This window comes from Aquila chrysaetos, chromosome 4 (genome assembly GCF_900496995.4).
Source record: "Aquila chrysaetos chrysaetos chromosome 4, bAquChr1.4, whole genome shotgun sequence".
Classification (NCBI taxonomy): domain Eukaryota; kingdom Metazoa; phylum Chordata; class Aves; order Accipitriformes; family Accipitridae; genus Aquila; species Aquila chrysaetos.
This window is the reverse complement of record NC_044007.1, coordinates 13,196,448-13,216,496: the sequence shown is the minus strand read 5'-3', so window position 1 is coordinate 13,216,496 and position 20,049 is coordinate 13,196,448. Positions and strand designations below refer to the sequence as shown.

At 42.2% G+C, this 20,049-nt stretch overlaps 1 protein-coding gene across 2 annotated transcripts; it reads right to left on the bottom strand.

Annotated features, from left to right (window-relative positions):
• Positions 1 to 1,969: 1,969 nt before the first annotated feature.
• DERL1 (derlin 1) lies at positions 1,970 to 19,652 on the bottom strand. Of its 2 annotated transcripts, none has more exons than XM_030011808.2 (8): positions 19,327 to 19,652; positions 16,924 to 17,035; positions 13,519 to 13,583; positions 10,631 to 10,657; positions 8,535 to 8,630; positions 7,804 to 7,856; positions 6,512 to 6,622; positions 1,970 to 4,688 (listed from the first exon to the last, which is right to left on the bottom strand). In XM_030011808.2, the coding sequence occupies exons 1-8, from the start codon at positions 19,477 to 19,479 to the stop codon at positions 4,550 to 4,552; spliced, it is 756 nt and encodes a 251-aa protein (XP_029867668.1). In that variant the 5' UTR covers positions 19,480 to 19,652; the 3' UTR covers positions 1,970 to 4,549. The 2 variants fall into 2 exon arrangements, with proteins under 2 accessions (XP_029867668.1, XP_029867669.1); XM_030011809.2 differs by lacking the exon at positions 19,327 to 19,652 and adding an exon at positions 18,770 to 19,177.
• Positions 19,653 to 20,049: the final 397 nt, after the last annotated feature.

Here is a 20,049-nt window from a genome sequence, read left to right as displayed (position 1 = left end):
AACCGTTAATACAGGGATCCACCCCCTGTCTTTTCATCCATGGCCAGTCCAGGGCCTAAATATACACATCCCTTTTAAGAATTAAATGTAAACATTCAGATGCAAAAATACTGCTTGTGATGGGGTTTTGATTTTAAACACCACCTCCAGTTGCCATGATCTTCATCACGGGTGACTTACGGTTGGTTAGTAGTCCAGAGAAACTTGGCCTTAAGGGCTGATCTGAGCTCTAATGGCATTTTGCAAGGGCTTTGTCCTTTGGGGGTGGGGGGGGAACAAAACAAAAAAATGAACCACCTCCAGGCACCAGAATTAAGGTTTCATCATCACTTTTCTTCCCCCTCCAACATCAACAAGATTCTCCAGAGGCTTTGCCAGCATCCCACAGTTACAGCTCCTTTTATGCAACTTTTGCTCACAAGTGTTGTAATCACTCCTCCTAGATCATGTTCCAGATGATAAAAGGGTGAGCCACTGCTGCGAACAGAACTCCTTTCATCACCAAAAAAGTGTGCTTGAAAAATACAAGCAGCTGAAGTGTTTTCATCTTTTCAATCCTAGAAAAGAGCACATCATCACCATTTAGACGTTAAGTACTTCTGCTTAATATGCACATATTACATATTTAACTTAATTAATAAAATCATGACAATAGACTCAGTTCTGAATTTCAAGTCACACTGTTACTATCATCCATGGCAAAATAAGAATCTAGGGACGCACAAAACAAGAAAAGCCATTTACTCTGCAAGTGATGGCAATGCTAATAACATCTTCACCAAAATTAGTGCTCTGCCATACTACGGCAAGTACAAATTGATCCATCATCCTAAGTCTAGCACAGAACAAGGGAGAATATGAATCATCTTCATTTTATGGATGCAGAACAGGATTACAAAGCCATTAGGTGACTTCTTATATCAGAAGCTTCAGACTGTAAATTACTGTCTATCTCTCCAACTCACTACCTTAACCATCAAGGCAAAGCAGTCTTCCTCCCTGAGAAGGTACACAGTGATATATAAACACAGAAAGAATTTTATGTTGTATTGCAAACAATATGCTATTCTGAATATTAAAGCCTCTCAGTCTTCCTAATGCAACAACTCGATGACAGAATGAAAGAACAGGTCCAGTTTCTCATTAAGTCACTGGCAACACCACATTACCGAGTTGTGTTGAGAGAGGAGCTGTCGCCAAGACAAAGCAGTAGGAATGAAAGATGAAGCATTTTAGAAGCATTTGATTTCATATTCCTGGCTCTTCCGCTGACTCTTTATGCAACTGGAGCAAAATCGAAAGACACACACTTGCCATGCTGTTCTATCTGGTGTATTTAGTATGGACCAAGACCTTCCAGTTCAAGGAGCGCAACAAATTCACACAGTGCCTTATGTACCAAGTCCACAATCATCTTTGGTGCTTCTATGGTAACAAACAGGAAAAGTGCAGGCAGACAAACGATGAGGACCAGAAGAGTCATTCAGAGGATACTCAATGTGTCTCCAAATCAGTTGAGATAAGAGCCTCAAAAGGAATTCTGGCAGCTGTGCACATCTGGCTGGACAGAGAGAGGGCATTGCAGAATACCAAGTTCACCCCTAGAAAAGTAAGTGATCTCTATCAATCCCACAAAGTTTGAGGGTGAGTAGAAGGATACTTCCTCCCAGAGGACAATAAAGGATGAATAATCAAGTATACAAAACAAGCTGTAAAACAATAATAGCCCAGGAAGGACACAGACTGTCAAAACTCATGGTGATAAACAAAGACACAGAAAACACCTTTACAATTTTGCAACTGATCAGAGAAGACAAGACTCCCACCCAAAAGCAGGTCATTTTCTTGAGTACTTTTATCAACAGCAGGAGGTGGTGTCACAGTGCAGCTGTCAGACATTTCCCAGAGACATGCAGATCACAAGGCTTGTCTTAAGCTGAAATATAATTTAGCAAAACAGAGACAGTAACAGAGATTAAAACTTTAATTTAAAACTTTGCCAACAAAAATTGATTACAAAAAGGGAAATTATCTGTACAAAATAAGAAAGGAGGTACTCATTTAACACGAGACTGCCATTGTCAGTGTATGCTGCAGGACAAACAGTGCTTCAGGTCAAGTGACAAGTGAGAAACAAACAAACTGAGCTCCTCACATGGAATTCTGAAGTGAATTTTCCATAAACCAAAGTAAATTGACCTGAAGCAGCTCAAAAGCTAATCAAGACTTATCAGAAGTCTGTCTTCCTTGCAGACCCTTTCTTCTTCATTTAGAGAAGAAGGATGTACTACAAAGCAAGACCCAGCACAGTGCACTGGGCCAGGACAATGACTTTTGCCATGCTTCCTCCGACTCAAGCCTGCCTTCCTTCCAGCCTTCTGTACAAAGATGTTCTGCAATTTGAGTGTGCCAGGGTTTTAGCTGAGTCACAAACTATTGCATCTTCACTTAACAGTTAGGTCCTGACTCAAAATGAAGACAAATGCTTTGGAGACAGTGATATTACTATGACTAAAAAGACCAGCTGCATCATGACTCCTATAAAAATGATGGTTCTTAGACTTTTCAAGTTAGCATCAAGTAACAGCTGTCGGTCAATGATAGATTAATATTTACAACACTGAGTCCTCTTTTCTACCTACCATTTTATACAAAGAAAGAGACGAGCATCTTTAAAACTCATCACTGAGTAGACAAAAATGGCAGGTGATTTCTGAACTCCAAGTTCCTGTAAAACCTAAGCATACGATATGATCATTACCAGTTTCCTACATTTTTCCACGAGCCGAATGAACAAAACTGAGTTGCAGTGAAGAAGTGGAGCATGCGGGTTTTTTTTTCCAAGCAAGCCAGCTGAAAACTTCCAGTCTGGCTGCTTATTTTCCACTCAGTTCCACATCACATAGTATTTACAAGTTTTTAAACCTTCAGAACCCAGGTTTAGTGAAGAAACAAAGTAGTAATAAAAATGTTTTGGCCCAGATTCACTTCACCTACTTACAGATACCTGAGATACCCAAGCTGGGGCAGAACAACTTTCTGTGCCCTACCTACCCAGTAAAAAAACAGACAAATGCTAAAGGGAAATTCGGTCAGAGACTTGAATCTCATCCTAGTGATGACGCTCTTTTGCTCCAACTATAAAACAAAAAGTGAGCAGCTATGTTCCAACTTAGAAGTCTTGGTTAAGCTTAAGAGTAATTGCATTTCTAGCTGAAGTGTTGTCATTTATGTGAACCTAAGCCTTACCTTGCTCACTAGCAGCTCCCATCTAGGGCAGTCGGGGACAGCTACCATTTAAGAATGCTATGAGACATGCATGAGTCCTCCTTACAGCTGGGAAAACTGAGATAAGTAAGAAGTTTGCTCAAGTCCATGCGGTGAGTCAGTAACAAGCTAGCATTACAACTTCCTGGATCTTAGCCCTATGCTCTGCCCAGGGGAACCCAGTACGAGGAAAATTACTGTACAGAATCATTCCCTTTTCCATGTCTAAAAATTTTACCAAAAAAAGTACAGATACTAATAAACAGTGTACATAATTTCTTATTTGTCAATGAAAGAGTCCTGTAGTAAAGCAATCCGTTCTATTGTATCTTGATTCTGGAAAAGTTTATTTCCAGCTTTGATTCTTTGATGTCTTAAAGCTTTTAAGAGAAAGTTGAAGATTCAGTTAACAAACATAATGCTGCAGTCAGTACCCTTTACATTAACCAGAATGATATGTTACATTTTCTAGTTTAAGTAGTATTTGTGCTACCCAATTTTGCAATCAAAATAGAAACCTTGAAGCCAAGAATCCACACATCTCGGGGCCAGGGGTGCAGGGAGCCAGACAACTTCAGTTTAAACAGAGCAAGCCTTGTAACATGCCATGAAGAGTTCAGAGATTTCAATTCTGTGAATATCTGTTATTGCCTTTTCAAACGAAAGCCCTTTTATCCTTAGTCTTACCCAGCCCACCCCGTAGCAGGTAGGACAAATGCTGCACAGCAAGAAAAAACTCCCCTCAAAACACAGCTTAATAATGGAAACTAAATATTTGCACTTTGCTTTATGAATGCAGCAGAGAGATATCACTTAAATAATGTTTCCAAAGACCCTGGGACTTAAGCACAGCTATGGAAAAAGTCAGCTTCCTAAACTCTGGGGTTAGTTTGATCCATCTGCCTCACACTGGATTCTTACCTTACCACGGTCAACAAAGCTTTTGACGTACGAGGCGAGACAGAACACCATTAGCTTGTTCCATCGTATCACGGAACAAGACAGCATAATGGATGCCCATTGCAACAGCAGACTATACTGTATAAAGAAGGCTTTTCTTAATGGCAGAATCAAATTGGACACTACTGGCTAACCTGGAGCAAGATCTACATTTTTCCCTTCTGGAGTTTTTAATTTTCTCTTGAACCAGAAACATTCTTTCTAATCAGTTAAATCCAACAGTACTACAGAGAGCTCAGTTCTTAAGCATGCTCTGCACCAGGAAGGGTCGGTTCTACGTCCAATTAAAACCAAAGAGTTGCTGTTTTCCAAGGGCAGTTCTTCACTGGTCACCTAGCCGGAAACCTTGGCCCCAGTTGTGTCTTCCACCGCCCTGCTGATCTTCTGCAGCTCTTCTCATGCTAGCAGGTGGGACACCAAACCCCGACACTCCTCCTCTCCTATTTGGCAGCCAGCGGTACCTACGACAAGCCAGAAGAAAAGGAGAGTTTGAGAAACAGCTGTACCTTGGGGGTAAATGCCAGACTACTTTTCCATGTATCTCCTTTTAGCTGCTAGACTTTGCAATAAAACTGGCTTTTCACAGCAGTACTTCACAGAATTCTTTCCAAATCTAAGCCCTCAGCACACTGAGAAATGGGAATTCTGGGAAACTTCCATCTCTGGGATATGGTTAGATCCAAAATCCAAACACAGGGAAAAAAACCCACATGATAAGGGAGTCTCATTGTTGAGAATAAATGCTGTGATACAAACTTAATTCCCCTAAATTCTCTCCCTTTTTTTCAGGGGAAATAATAAAAAAATCCAAATCACTTCTGAGCATCTCTCTTTCTTCAATAGTTTCAAAGCTCCTGTTATCACAGCATCTAACCATCTCACTGCTCTCCAAGTAAACATTTCTGAGGAACTGAGGACCAAAGAGACTAAGGCAAACAGGCTCAAGCAACTAGCTTGTCTGAAATCAAAGCTCAAGTGACCTGGCCAGAGCAAATCAGAGCTGTAAGACTTTATCATCCAACTTAGGCTACTATCTAAATAGAGTGATCTAAAATACAGCTGCTGCATTTTGCAAGGGATGCCATCAATGGAGAGTCATTTCAGCTCTACAGTAATTACACCGAGCTCCTGCAAATCCCTTGATTAATTTGACCACTAAAATCTGAGGCCCAGACATAAAACCCAGATTCCTTTCTGCAAGAAAAATGATTCTGTATGGAAAAAAGTTCTTTGTTATTATGTTAAAGGTATCTGTAAAGTCATTACAGCAGCTTTTTTTGAACAAAACATTACAGTGCAAAGGCAGAATTTATTCCTTTGTAGAGCTGTTTGCAGTATGTCTGTTCCTGTATCTCAAATATAGAGAAAAATTAAATACACATGAGAGGAATCAAGAGAATTGCACATAACCAACAAGATTGATGGCAGTTTCAGAGCTGTTATTACCTTGAAAGACATTTTAAAAAAACATTTTGTCTTCTAATCTTTATGGAAAATTAGGATAACCAGAAGGGCTTGCAAACACAAAAGTAGAATATAAAGCTTCCCTACTCATTAAAACTTGTAGAGAAAGTATAACTGTAATTCAACTTTGCATCTTCTAATTAACAGTTTATGCTATAAAAAGGGTTAACTGAGTTGCTAACTAAAGTTTGGTACAGAAGTAATATTTACAACCCAAAAGGATGAGGACAAGGGCAACTGAAGCTACAAACTTTGGCTTCTGATCGTAGTATTTCAATGCCAAAACAATGAACAGATCACAAGAAAAAGCACTTCAGAAACCAAGACCTGCAGTCTCAGTCAAGGTGACTGGTACAGACTGGAAAGCAGAATACATATTATAGTCCTGAACAAATCTACAAGTGACTCTTACTATTGTTACAGGTTGCTGAACTGGTAGCTACTGCAATGACACATAGAAGTACAGATAAAAGATCATTTACAGGAGAAAAAAAAAATTTTTTTATACTATCTGATGTTTGTTAGGGAGTTCTCTTTACTACAGCTCAATTTACTAGCAGAACAATGACTTTTACTCTCACTCTTAAGAGTGGGTAAAGGACACAAGCCATCCGTAAGGGTAACAAAGAACTCTCACATGGGCCATTTACAAGAAACTCAACATTTTTGATGACTCAGCAGCACAGTCAATATCATAGTCTGAAGCTGGTTGATTTAGCAAAGTATTTTACACCTTACAATCTCAGCAGATATATGTCTGATGAACAATACAGAAAATTCAACCAAACAAACAGTGAGCTAAAGAATAAAGCCAGCTTACAGGAACTGAGGTGTGGACAGAAAATTCCTTCCTCCCAAATCCATTGGATATTTAAACATTAAGAAGAAATACAGGTGTCCAACCAGATTTCCTATCAGCTCGTTGATGACTCTGCAAGGCAAAAGAACAAGAATTGTTTCACATGTTGTCTTCTCTGAAAATAAACAAGTGACCATCTTCTGCCAGTTACTACTGTTCATCTGCCACAGGCATTGCCAGAGCCATGAGCCACAGAAAATTTCCCTTCCCTCAGCATTTTGCAGCCACTTCTTTAGAAGGGCCAATCTTCAGTGCCAACACATCAACAGGCTGTTCCACCCTCCCCCCTAAGCCTGCTCTACAGTCAGTACTGAAAATGCAATTAAATACTTGTTTACATCAGGGAATTAGACCGTACGGCTATTAGTGTCTAAAATAATAGTTTGCGGAGCTTGAGAAGTTACTGCTGTTTTCACTGGACTTTCACTGGACAACCTGTCTCCTGCTGTACTGAACTGTTTTGTTCCCAATTTTGCAAAAACACTGCTGAATGGAGGCCCTTGAGTATCTTCTGTCATGCATAGAAACAGCAGGTATCTAACAGCAAGCAGTTTTCTCAAGTGACAGATGAGTCAGTAGGAGGCACAGCCAGAAAAGGGAATTTGGTTTTGCTGTACTATCTCTTCCTTTTATAAATCAACCACATAATTTGTTGTTGTCACTAATTGTGTTACAGCGGCACCAAGAGGCCCCAATCAACGCAAGGCACCAATGAGAAAGACTGTGCATAGAGATTTCCACAACACAGAGTTTAGTCAAAGAAACCCAAGACAGACCAATGAATTCAGCAAGTGCTAAGATGGCACTCAGTGGGCTTGTTATTGCCATTTTCCCTTGTTTCACAAGCTGAAAAAAGCATCACGTTGGGCAAGACTGTGAGGCAAAGAAGTAACAGCACTATCAGAGTCAAGCTAAATTTGTTTCTAAAACCAGTAATGATGGCTGGTCATATGAGATGACATCTTTCTTTACTGTGCAGTACTATTCTAGTAAGAAAAAGGCCTAATGCACAGATTTACTAGAAAAATAAACCAAATTCTTATTACTTCCGCCTCACCTACTTTCTCTAGTTCTCACATGCACATCTCCTCTTTGCTTTTACCTTAAATGACCGCCATGTGACACCGAGCATTATCAGTCAGATTGTACAGGTTTAAGCCTCTTATTTTAATATTGCTTCTAAATTCAGCAGTAAGTTCAATAGCTGTAAAAGCTTTCATAACTTTAAATTGGCCATATAAGTAAATACGTACGATCCACCAATGATGTAGTTGAATCCCAGAATAACCCATGGAAGGTAACAGGCCTGAAAAAGAACACAATGTAGACAGAGAAGTTGTGAGTACAAATTAAGGACATAAACCTGCTCAACTTCCCACTGCACTAATAAGCATGGTTATGATCTCAACGTTTTAGGCATTACACAAATCCCAATACATTAACTTAAGCAGATTCTACCTAACAAGGTAGGATACTCCAAACTGAGCGATCACTAACATTTTTAGACAAATCATACTCATTTAACATTATAAGCAGATGCATCTTTTGCACTCTATGTTCCACAGCAAGCTTACATGTGAAACAAAGTCCTAATATTTCTGATTTTTAAAAGGTCTGGAAACAATGACCAAAAGAGTTTTCACTACAAGATCTGGCAGAAACAGATGAGGTTGCACAGGGAAGAACAATTTAAAATACCAACATTTTGTCACTACATTCAGCTTATATCCAGGTTAATGTTTATCAGGAATTTTTTTCCTCTTTTCAGACCGATGAATTTCAGTTGTCAGGACATCTTTTCAGTAAAGCCACACTGAGTGACACTGTATGGAAGACCATGAAGACATTTGTCTTTGCTGCATCTCAAGGAGTATATAGCTATGACAAAGCATGGGACATCTTTAATGAGAGAAAATATTTATATTTTTCCCCCTTCATGTGTGTCTTCTAGTCAGAAACCTTTCCAGTATCCTGTCTGACATACCTTAAATCTTGTTCCAAACCAAAACGATACAATCATGTCTCTGTTCAGCTGGGCCCACACATAAAGTACTGACATGATGAGTGGAATCATCAGCAACTGCAATGTTTAAAAAATAATAAAAAAAAAGTTACCATCACTTTCACAGAAGCCCAAGAAACTTAAACAGGCAGCAGGAGCTACAAGCTTCAAAAATGGCTTGTAAGCATGATACGTCAGCAAAATCTTTAAAGTTTGCCCCAGAATCTTTGCCATCATCTGTCATGGATCTGTTCAAAAGCTACTGAGAAAGCTAAGCAGAAGAACCTACTTGGTCATTCTCTCTTGCAAGACCATGCCAAAGCAAAGAGCTCCAACTTGCACCAAGTGAAAGAGCAGCTGTGGTGAACTCCTCTGCTCCCAGCTGCTTAGTAGCACACCTACAGCAGAGTCAGCGACATATTTGTGCCACAATCATTTCCATTCACAACCCAAGGCACTAACCCAAACACACTCATCTGGGCCTAAGCTAATAGGCCAGATGAAGTGTTACACCACTGAATTGCTAGCTACGTCCCCCTCAGAGCACCACAGAGGGAAGGTGCACCAGTAAATCACCATTTCAGAGTATCGCAGCCAGCCTTAGCTAAGCCACCTTGGTAGAGCTCAGTTCACCCGTTCTCCATGCCAGCAGATGAGACTGTTTCAAATACCTCCTTACTGTGACTGTATATTAGCTGATTGGACTATTTCTAGTGAAACAAATGTAAAGCACTATTTTAGCTATCTGCTGATTTCTGAGCTGAAGACAGACCATGCCAGCAACATTTCCATCAACTGGTTTAACACTATGAACCAGCTCGTGTGTTTGGAAGAGAGGTTAAAACTCATCCCTTCGGGGTTGCTGCTATGCAACAGGTTCCACGTTAAAGCTGGCACACTGGCATCAGTCCGGCCTTCCCAAAGCCCTACAGTGTACCAGCAGTCTGACTTGTCACACAAGCACCTTAGGGTCTTTATTAGAACCATTTTTATTTTTACTGGAAAAACAAATACCTAATTTCTGAAAGTATTTGACATGAGAATAGAGGCCCAGCTATCCTACTCTATCTTCTCACTTTGAAGCAAGCCACTCAACACAAAGAAAAAAACATTTCTAAGAAAAACACATTTGTACATCAGACAACTGATTCTCTTTTAAGCAATACTTTGTATGCAGATATAAAACCATTTAAAGCACCTTTTTAAAAAGATAAAAATCAACACAGTCTGTCTACAATTCATACAATGTATGGCTGACTTCAGCGTGCTTTTGAAGAATTTTGTGGTGTCTTCCCCACAGCAAAAGAAGTTTAAGTGCAGTTATGGACAGCCCTTAACAGAACTCAATCCTGACTGCAGATGCATGATCGCTATTTTTGTCTACCAAGGGAGCCTGATAAGTGATCTAATAAATGCTAAGATAATATTGTACAGAATATTAGAGATATTGGTGCAGGCTTTGGGTGACAGGGACAGAATAAGATGAGGAGAGAACAGCAGAGGCAGGCTGAAGATATGCAGTTATCTGATACTCTGTTGTGTCCAAGAAACAATCCCACATTTCCCCCCTTAATATTTGGGGAGATAAGAACTACCCCATTGAAACTGGCTCTTTAGACCACTATTTTCATCATTGTTGTGAGGATTTTGCACTTCACAGTTCTGATCTAAAGCCACATTTTTCACAAAAAGATATTCTGTTGGCAAGTAAAAGGTACACTAAATTTGAAAGAACTCATTTTTAGATAAAAAAGTAAGAATGCAGATCCACGTTCATTAGAAGAAACAGTGCATAGGTGACATCTTGTGTCCAATTTAGTAAAAGGCTGAACACTTCCTGACTGCACAAAGAGCCAATTTTCACTCCTTGACTCCCTAACTAGGTTAGGAATGGCAGTCCAATACAGGCTTGTGATGTTGGCTGAGGCTAATACACACACAGCAGTCCATTTTGATATAAACTAAACCAGCCTAGCTTAACTATGTTCTGCAGTTATGTTGATAATGCTCTCTATAAAGTCATTAAGTAGTCAGAAAGTTCCATAAGATTATTATTTAAGAAACTGCACCGCACTTACCTGCATGTCCATTGCCAAGCCAGTTATCTGTCATTGCACCATTAAGGAAAACACAGCAAAACTTGATAGACTAGAATGACAAAAAGAAGCTGCATACACACAGAACACACAAGCAAAGGCCTTTAATGTTTAAAATTAAAACAGCATTCCTGTGTAGTATTAAGTTAACCACTGGAAAAAATGAAAAATGTCCAGTGATCTAGAGACTTACATACTTAGTTTCAATGATTGTTTTTCAGTAGCCTTTCAAGCTACCACCTCAAGTCATCACCCCAAAGGCTGACAGATGCACTGGCCTTCCCTCCATGATGAAACTGGCTAACTACAAATTCAATCAGTCCTTGCATAAAAGCATGTTACAAGTTCAACAGCTGGATTCGTTCATTAGTTTTTTTAAAGACTAAAATGTTGGTTTTCTAACTAAAGAAATACCAGATCATAAAAAAGTACCAATATATTACCATTGAGTCATAGAAAATAAATAATTTCTTAAAATGCATCAATGCAGGCTTTCAATACTACTCTCCTACCTTGGAACCCAAAGGATCTACTTGCTGTGGCAACTGCTGAGCAGAAACAATTGCTGAAGAGTTTTGCTATGATCAGAATGCTTTTAACAGTTCATGAACATGTATAAAATAGCACCAAGCATTTTCCCAGATCATGCATCCAGGTTGCTCCTTACATCATATAGGGAACACGCAACTGGAAGCTTTTAAATAACCAGTTTGAAAGTAAGTCACGATCAGATTCATCTAATAGCTGACAGCCAACAGCCTGCAACCACAGTGAAGCTGACGGTTTTCTTAACAACATAACTAAACACACATCGCTTTCCTAGTTACTGCTGTGGTTCAGCAGGACTAGCAGGAATAGCAATTCCCTCCATACAGTGGAATGCAACTAGAGATAGTTAATCTATTGATAAAGGCAACAGCATTTCTACACACTAGCTCTCCTGGCTGTATCTGGTTCACACTGATGTCACCACTCCCTTTTTTCCACATGCTGTGCCACCACAAATTGCTATAAGGAGGTACCAACAGCACAGACAGCATGGGAGCATCTCCAAGGATGGAGGTTCCACAACCTCTCTTGGCAAGCCATGCCAGTGTTTTACTGCCCTTACAGTAAAAACGGTCTTTCTTACGTTTAAATGGAATTTTCTGTGCTTCATTTTGTGCCTGTTCTCTCGTCCCACCACTAGGCACCAGTGAGAGAAGCCTGGCTCCATTTCCTTTACTCCCTCCCCCATCAAGTATTTATCCACTTGGATACTGTGTCCAGCTCAGGGGCCCCCAACATAAGAAAGACATGGACCTGTTGTAGCGGGTCCAGAGCAAGGCCATGAAAATGATCAGAGGGCTGGAACTCCTCTCCTAAGCAGAAAGTCTCAGAGAGTTGGGGTTGTTCAGCCTGGAGAAGAGAAGGCTCCAGGCAGACCTTACTGTGGCCTTCCAATACTTCAAGGGGGCTTACAAGAAAGAAGGGGACAAACTTTTTAGTAGGGCCTGTTGCAATAGGACAATGGGTAATGCTTTTAAACTGAAAGAGGGTAGATTCAGACTAGGTATAAGGAAGACATTTTTTACAATGAGGGTGGTGAAACACTGGAACAGGTTACCCAGACAGGTGGTAGATGCCCCATCCCTGGAAACATTCAAGGTCAGCTTGGATAGGGCTCTGAGCAGCCTGATGGAGTTGAAAATGCCCCTGCTCATTGCAGGGGGGGTTGGACTAGATGACCTTTCAAGGTCCCTTCCAACCCAAACTACTCTATGATTCTATGATAAAACACCCCTGAGCCTCCTGTTCTCCAGGCTGCACAATCCCAGCTCTCTCAGCTTCTCCTCATGTGACAGATGCTCCAACCCTTTAACAATCTTCATGACCCTTCACTGGACTCACTCCAGCATGTCCATGCCTCTCTTGTACTTGGGAACCTGGAGCTGGATGCAGCCCCCCATATGTCTCAAGGGCTGAGCAGAGAGAAGTAATCACTTTCCTCAACCTGCTGGCAATGCTCTGCCTAATGCAGCCCGGGAGGCCGGTGGCCACCTTTGCCGCAAAGACACATTGCTGGCTCATGGTCAACTTGGTGTCCAGCAGGACCCCCAGGGCCTTTTCTGCCAAGATGCTTTGCAGAATGTCAGTCCCCAGCCTGTCCTGGTGCCTGAGGCTGTTCCTCCCCAGGGGCAGGACTCTGCACTTCCCTTTGCTGAGCTTCATGAGATTCCTGACCAGCACATTTCTCCAGCCTCTAAAGATCCCTCTGAACGGTAGCACAACCACCTGGTCTATCAACAGCTCCTCCCAGTTCTGTATCTGAGACCTAAAAGAAAAGTCAGGTAGAACAGCACAGCTCATGGAAAAACTGTTTCCCAACATTCCCAAACCAACAAGCCCAGCTTCTTGGAAGTTGGCTCAGTGCAGACATCACAACACTGCTTTCACAGACTCAGCTGACTTGTGCCCAGCAGGTGAAGGATCTCTCCACAAGGTACATGAACTTCCAACTCAGGGAATGGCAGAGATCAGACGCATTTGCACATGGCAGCTTAAACACCCTAAATTCACTCTTCGCCTACACGGCAATCCACGGAAGTGCCTAAGTGAAGCAATACAGCGAACACCACGGAAGCTCACACAGCACAAGCTGAGCTTTATGTAAGCAGAACTCTAGTCCCCACATTACATACCTGTATTAGCACATTTATGAGTATTCTCCCTGCAAGCCAATTGCTACCTTTCCAGGAAGATTAAAAACTCACCTGTGAACATTTGCTACATTTTTAAATTGTTAGTTGCTAAAACCTGGTCTTTGAACATATTTCAGACAGAAACAGGAGAATGAAAATATAAAAGTTTGATGATGAGCAGAAGGATACAACAATGCAGATCCAGTTAAACAGGAGCATGAACATGTAATCTGCTGGCCTTCCATCAAAAGCCCCTGTAAATATAAAGAATTATTAGGAAAGGTACTGAAATCTTGGTAAGAAATTAAGACTTTTTTTAACTTTGGAGAGTCTAAGAAAAGCTCAGCTAATAACAGCTCTTACATGCAGTCTGTGGTTTATGATTTTTATTTTTTTAATTTTAAAAAGCCCTATAATAGAACAACCTACAGACCAAAAAATAAGACATTCAGCCTACTGCATTAAGTGCACAAACAGCGTCTCTACTTAAAAAAGAACACATTTTAACTCTGGAGATAAATGGTTTTAACTTCATAGGACTTCAAAATGGAGTTGGACCCCGTCCTTCACAAGAAACTGCCAGTCAGAAGCACACAATAAGGAAATACACTTGCACAGCAAAAGCAGAGACATCAAGTTTAATGATCGAGTCATGTGAAAACCAGTCCTTACTTAGGCAAATTGCATCCTCTTTGCGTCATCTAGTCAGACTCAAGAGATACAATAGCTTTTACACTCCAGAAAAATTAACATAAGTGACAAGGAGGGTACACGTGTGTAGCGCATTCTGTTCCTTCTTCTAAGCTGAACTGCTTGCCTAATTTCCCATTTCAAACGTGTCAATTTTTTTCAGGACAGTGGAAACAAAAATAGGGTAACATTCCGTGCAGGTCATACAAAATGAAATTATATTTAGACGCCCAGTTGAGTTTGGGACCTGGCAGAGAGAAGGGTTAAAAAACAAAACCCCTAACAACTCCTTGCAGCCATGAAAATCATAAGCCCTCACTCTTGCAAACTGTGGCAAAAGGCTGACACGGACCTTGGCATTTGAGCAAGACTCCTGTCAACTTTCATATAGCTCCATACAGGCAAGGAAAGCCTGAGAATATTGCTGAAACAGTCCCAAACCACACAGTGACAAACACAGAGCACCACGAACAAGCTAAATTACATGCTAATAATTAAACATCAGAATGCCTAGAAAGAAGGCGACTGCTTAATGTTAGCACTATTTGGCGTCCTACAACTACTTTACATGTCCCCAGAAATGTAAAGAAAGAAAATCTATTTCTAAGCATTAGCTTTTTAGAGTAACTAGAGTAACTCAGCCTATGTAAAACAAAATTGATATTTTAGTCAGTTAAGTTTATTATTTAAGTTCAACCAAGCAAGTTACATGACAGGGGAAAAAAAAAAAGATACAAACCAAACCCCAACTTTGAAAAAAATCTTTTGGAAGGTTTTAAAGTTGGAGAACTGCATAAGCTGGAGTTCTCTCCTTACTGTTGCCATACAACAAATAGAAACAAATAAAGAGAGGAAGCTGACTAAACCTGTAGAAACTCCAGCACAGGAATTCCTCCAGAATATGAAGAAATCAAAGCAAATATTATTCCCTTAAAGTTTTTCACTTCTTGTTATCTAGGAGGTTACCAACAAGAATATTAGGCAAACTAGTTAAGTTGACTTTCCAATGAATATTTAAGAAAACTGAGCTACAGACTGCCAAAAAGCTCAGCACAGGGGCGAGGTGAACTCTAGCCCACTTGGTCCTTCAGTAGGGCCCCAGGTATGTCCAGTCATTGGGGAAGAGCTGCAGACTCATAATCTCATCATTCGTACTGCTGGGGAGTGAACTCTGCTTTCTTGGTATTTTTTATGTTGTTCTCCAACAGAAACAAAACAAAACCACATCAATCTCCTTTTCCTTAGGAAGCTAGAGGTCAGCTTGTTAGGAAAGCACAAGCACAGTACAAAACCACATGCATATTTTTGACGGCTAAATTTGAAGCTAGAATGCAACACCAGTGTATGCTCAAAAACCACGTACAACCCTGAAAATAGAAGTTTCACTTCCTCAGTTTCACAGACAAAAGGAGGCATAGACCTATGCTAATCTCCACCTGTAAACATATTGTCAGCAACTTCTACACTTCCTGCTTTCAGACAGATTCAAGCCTTTTTCATAGCAAGGAAGCACCAATCTAACCAAGAACTTCATTTATACCCAGAAAAATTACTGTAATATAAAAGAAATGCATTGATTCAAACAACACAGCTGACTTCCCAGTTTCAAAATCCAGATGCGTTGTACAGCAGAAATATAAATTTACTTCCTTCCACGAGACTTCTGACACATCATAGACAACTAGAGCATTCTCTAAGTATACGTACAAGCAGTGCTGTCTTATAATTTGCATATTAATGTATCAGGAACTCTTACTACACATAGTTTTGCACAGTAGAATGTCATAACTGCCAGTACTCTCATGTGTTCATTATCTACTGCAGAAAGGCTCAAAGAGAAGGAGGAACTGTTTCCAACTATTAAACTACTACTTACTTTCACTAATAAAACAATCAAATACAATCTGGCACCACGCATCACTTTCCCTGCTACTCTTCTTACAACTTAAAAAGGATTCCACAATACTCTCTGGATGACAGGTTTACCAGGGATCTCTTCTCTGCCATGGGATTTCTCAAACATTACCTTGCAACGCATTTCCACTTACACCATCAGTTCTGAGACTCCATTAGAACTACACTGAAATTCTTGTTCATAAAGGCTTTCAGGAGGAGCTGAGCTTTGCAAATACTTTAATTACTTACTTCAATTGGAACAATTTTTGTCTAGCTTTAATAAACTGTGCAATGCAAATCGAAACCAGTTTTGAAGCTACCCTGTAATAACAATCTCTTTTTTGAGATAAACGATCCATTATCCGATCTCCTTTCTTCCACTCTTAGTTTTTCCCCCTAACTGGAAATCCAACTAGTTCCTTAACTTTTTCACATTTCTATTTGACAGAAGGGTACACTTCATTTGTAAAAGGTATCTCTCAATTCAACATAACCAACAGAATAACATAGGTAAGCATCATTGCCTTTTAAAAAGAAAAAGAAAAGCTGACATTGTTATTTTCTTAGATATTCGTTGGAAAGTCAACTTAAATAGTTGAAGAGTATACCCATTATTACATATGCTCTATCATCCTTCCGTGTTAAAGGACATAAGACAAGAAAACAAAGGTAACATTATCTTTTAGTCTCTATCCCTCATCTCCTGAAATCCAACAACTAAAAGCACCAGGCTCTCCTATTGAAAGAAGTATCAAGTTCAGATCCTAAATGAACAGGCTCCCTGCTGAAGGGAAGGAGCCCGTCACAGAAAATCAGTTTTCAGTGCAGTTTCCCATTGAGCAACATAAGTGGGTACAGAGATGAGCCATCTTTCTCACGATTCTGTCTGAATCAGCCACAACCCCATCGCCACAAGCATTCCCAACAGAAGCTGTATCTGACAACGCTTAGTCTCTATCAACTCCAGGCAGAGTTCACCATATGCATACAATTTAATGGATAACATACCTGTTTCTAATCGTGATGAATATTGATACAAGAAATACAAATTCACCAAGTAGAGAAATCCCGTTCCAGGTCCCACTGGGAAGAAAAAAGTTGCAGTTATCGGCCGCCAGATCTGTCCAAATCAAAAGAGAAAGATATTCATATACTGTAGAATGAACTCATATGTATAGGTTTTCTGTTTTCATTCGTTATTGTCCTGGTTTCAGCTGGGATAGAGTTAATTTCCTTTCTAGTAGCTGGTATAGTGTTATGTTTTGTGTTCAGTATGAGAAGAATGTCGATAAGACACTGATGTTTTCAGTTAGTGTAAACACTACTTAGCAACAAGTCAAGGATTTTTCACCTTCTCATGCCCAGCCAGCAAGAAGGCTGGAGGGGTACAAGAAGTTGGGAGGGGACACAGCCAGGACAGCTGACCCAAACTGGCCAAAGGGATATTCCATACCATGTGACGTCATGCCCAGTATATAAACTGGGGGGAGTTGGCCTGGGGGGATTGCTGCTTGGGAACTAACGGGGCATCAGTCAGCGAGTGGTGAGCAATTGCATTGTGCATCACTTCTTTTGTATATTCCAATCCTTTTATTATTATTGTCATTTTATTATTGTTATTATTATCATCATTAGTTTCTTCCTTTCTATTCTATTAAACTGTCTTTATCTCAACCCACGAGTTTTACCTTTTTCCTTCTGATTCACTCCCCCATCCCACTGGGTGGCAGGGGGAGTGAGTGAGCGGCTGTGTGGTGCTTAGTTACTGGCTGGGGTTAAACCACGATAGTTATCAATTACTTGGAAGATCCAGGAGGAGATTAAAAATAGCCCCCAAGTATCAGTTACTGCTGCTTCAGCAGCTTTTACAGTTTGTTTTTTTAAATCTGAGAAGCAAAGCTATTAAGATTACAACAGAAATCACATACAACTTCCCAGATAGCTTCCATCACGTCTTCGCAGTATTGAGCCTTCATTGCAGTGCAAAAGGGATATGCTTGCAAGGATGCTACCCTGTTTTAAAAGCACCCATAGAGAACCCATTCCTACCTGTTGTACAGAGGCCAAGGAATTCACATAATGGCCTTTAGCGTACCATTCGAGACAGCACACACTGCTCTGAGCATTTTGCACCTGCCTTAGAGAGTCTGCCAACTATCAATATTGGGCACAGCCAACTGCATGGCAGCACATAGCAAGGACAGAAAATATCTGGCCATTTATGAATGAGCTCTTTTAACTGGCAACATTTCCAAATAGAGTATTGGGATCCTGAACATCACCATTCCAGAAGGAGTAACAGAACGAGAGGAAAAAACAGTCATTTAAGCTACTAAATTTTGGGGACAATACATGAAACAAACTACAGACAGAGCCATCTTTTTATCTTTTTTGCACTTAGTCTTTTTCACTGAAGATATAATGAGCACATATAATAGCAATTTAAAGGTTGGGATCTTTTCCCTTCCTTCCCTTTCATTTTCAGTTCATCCAATGGGCACTCTCCCTCTACACACCTGCATACCAAAACACTGAAACTCTAACCTCGCAAGGCAAGGAAAAGGACTACATCCAGTTTGTGACCACTGCTAATGCATCCAGAAACACTGTACATCTGAAACCTCAGGACTTGAGTTGTTAGTTTATGTCAACCATAGCCAGGCACAGAAGCTGACAATCCCAAACACAAGCTTTTTCAAATTCCGAGCAAGAAGATGCAAAAGATGCACTTCTTTAGCTCTGCCTCAGTATCTCCAGAGCCACCTGCAGTTTAGGACAGTTGCAGACCTGCCTGTGACCCCTGTTGCCAAAGTCACGCCCACACAATCACACAGCAAGAGGCTGGGCAACTCACCTGAAGTCACAGCCACAGGTTTTATGATCATGGAGTGCCTTAGCACACCAACCGGTGCCAGCCAGAACAGGTCCCCCAGAAAACGTAGGAAAACAAACGCCCCAGAACGAGACGCAAAACAAACTACAGGGCCTGTCGAGGCCCACAGCCCTCCTTGCCTCACCCAGGGGCCCCGGCAAGGCCAGGCACCGCAGCCTGTGTCACCTTGGTCGGGGGCCCGGGGCCTGCGGGGGCACAGCACCGGCTAAACCCTGGGCCCAGCTGACAGGCCTCATACCGGTTAAGCAGGAAGGCAGGCCCGGCTTCTCCACCGGCTGGAGGTGATCCGGGTCACTCCTAAGGGCCGCCTCGGTGCGCGATTCCCTCCCAACGCGGCCGCGGAGGCCGGGGGAAGGGGGACAGCCCCCAGCCCCGCAGCCCCCAGCCCCGCAGCCCCCAGCCCCGCAGCTCGGCCAGCCGCTCACTACAACTCCCAGAATGCCGAGCGCGCCCCGGACTGGGCTCCCTTATGGCGCGGGCGCCGCAGGGCACGCCGGGACTGGTAGTGCGGCCCGTACCTGGAAGCGGTTAATGAAGGCGTCGGGCCAGAGGAAGAGGTAGACGGGGCTGACGAGGCCCAGCTTGCCGATGAGCGGCACCGCGATGGAGCCGGCGAACCAGTAGCGGGTGATCAGCGGGATGCTCCGGAACCAGTCCCCCAGGTCCGACATGTCGCGGCCGCCGCCGAGGCCTCGCTACGAACCGGCCGCTGAGGGAGGGGAGAGGCGAGGGCCCGGCCGCGCTCCACCCGCTACTCCCGCCGCCGCCCCGGGCACGGAGGGGAACCCCGAGCCCGACGTGGCGCCTCCGAATTCGGTCGAGCCGCCGCGACTTCCGGCCCCGCCCCCTCGGCTGCCGGGGCAACAGCAGCGCCGGAAGTCCCGCCTCCTCGGGGAAGGGGTGGGGGAGCGACCCGCCGTTGCCGGGTGACGGTGCCGTCGCTCCCGCCGTGCCCGCGGGCTGGGCCTGCAATCGGCCCCTTTCCCCGCAGCCGTGTTTAGTAACGCGAGGGCGCTGGTAACGGGAGTGAACCGGCAGTGAGTCCTGCACTTGCGAAAGCCTGGAAAAAAACCCCTATTAAATGTCCCTTTGCATCATGTCCTTGCCTGATGGGGCGCGACGTTATAAAAGAAAACCACTTTTTTTGTCAGACGTGGCCTCCACTTTATGAATTAACCGGCACCGACCGCGCTCCGCAACCCCGTTCCCGCCCCGGCCCCCCGCGTGACGCCCGAGAGGAA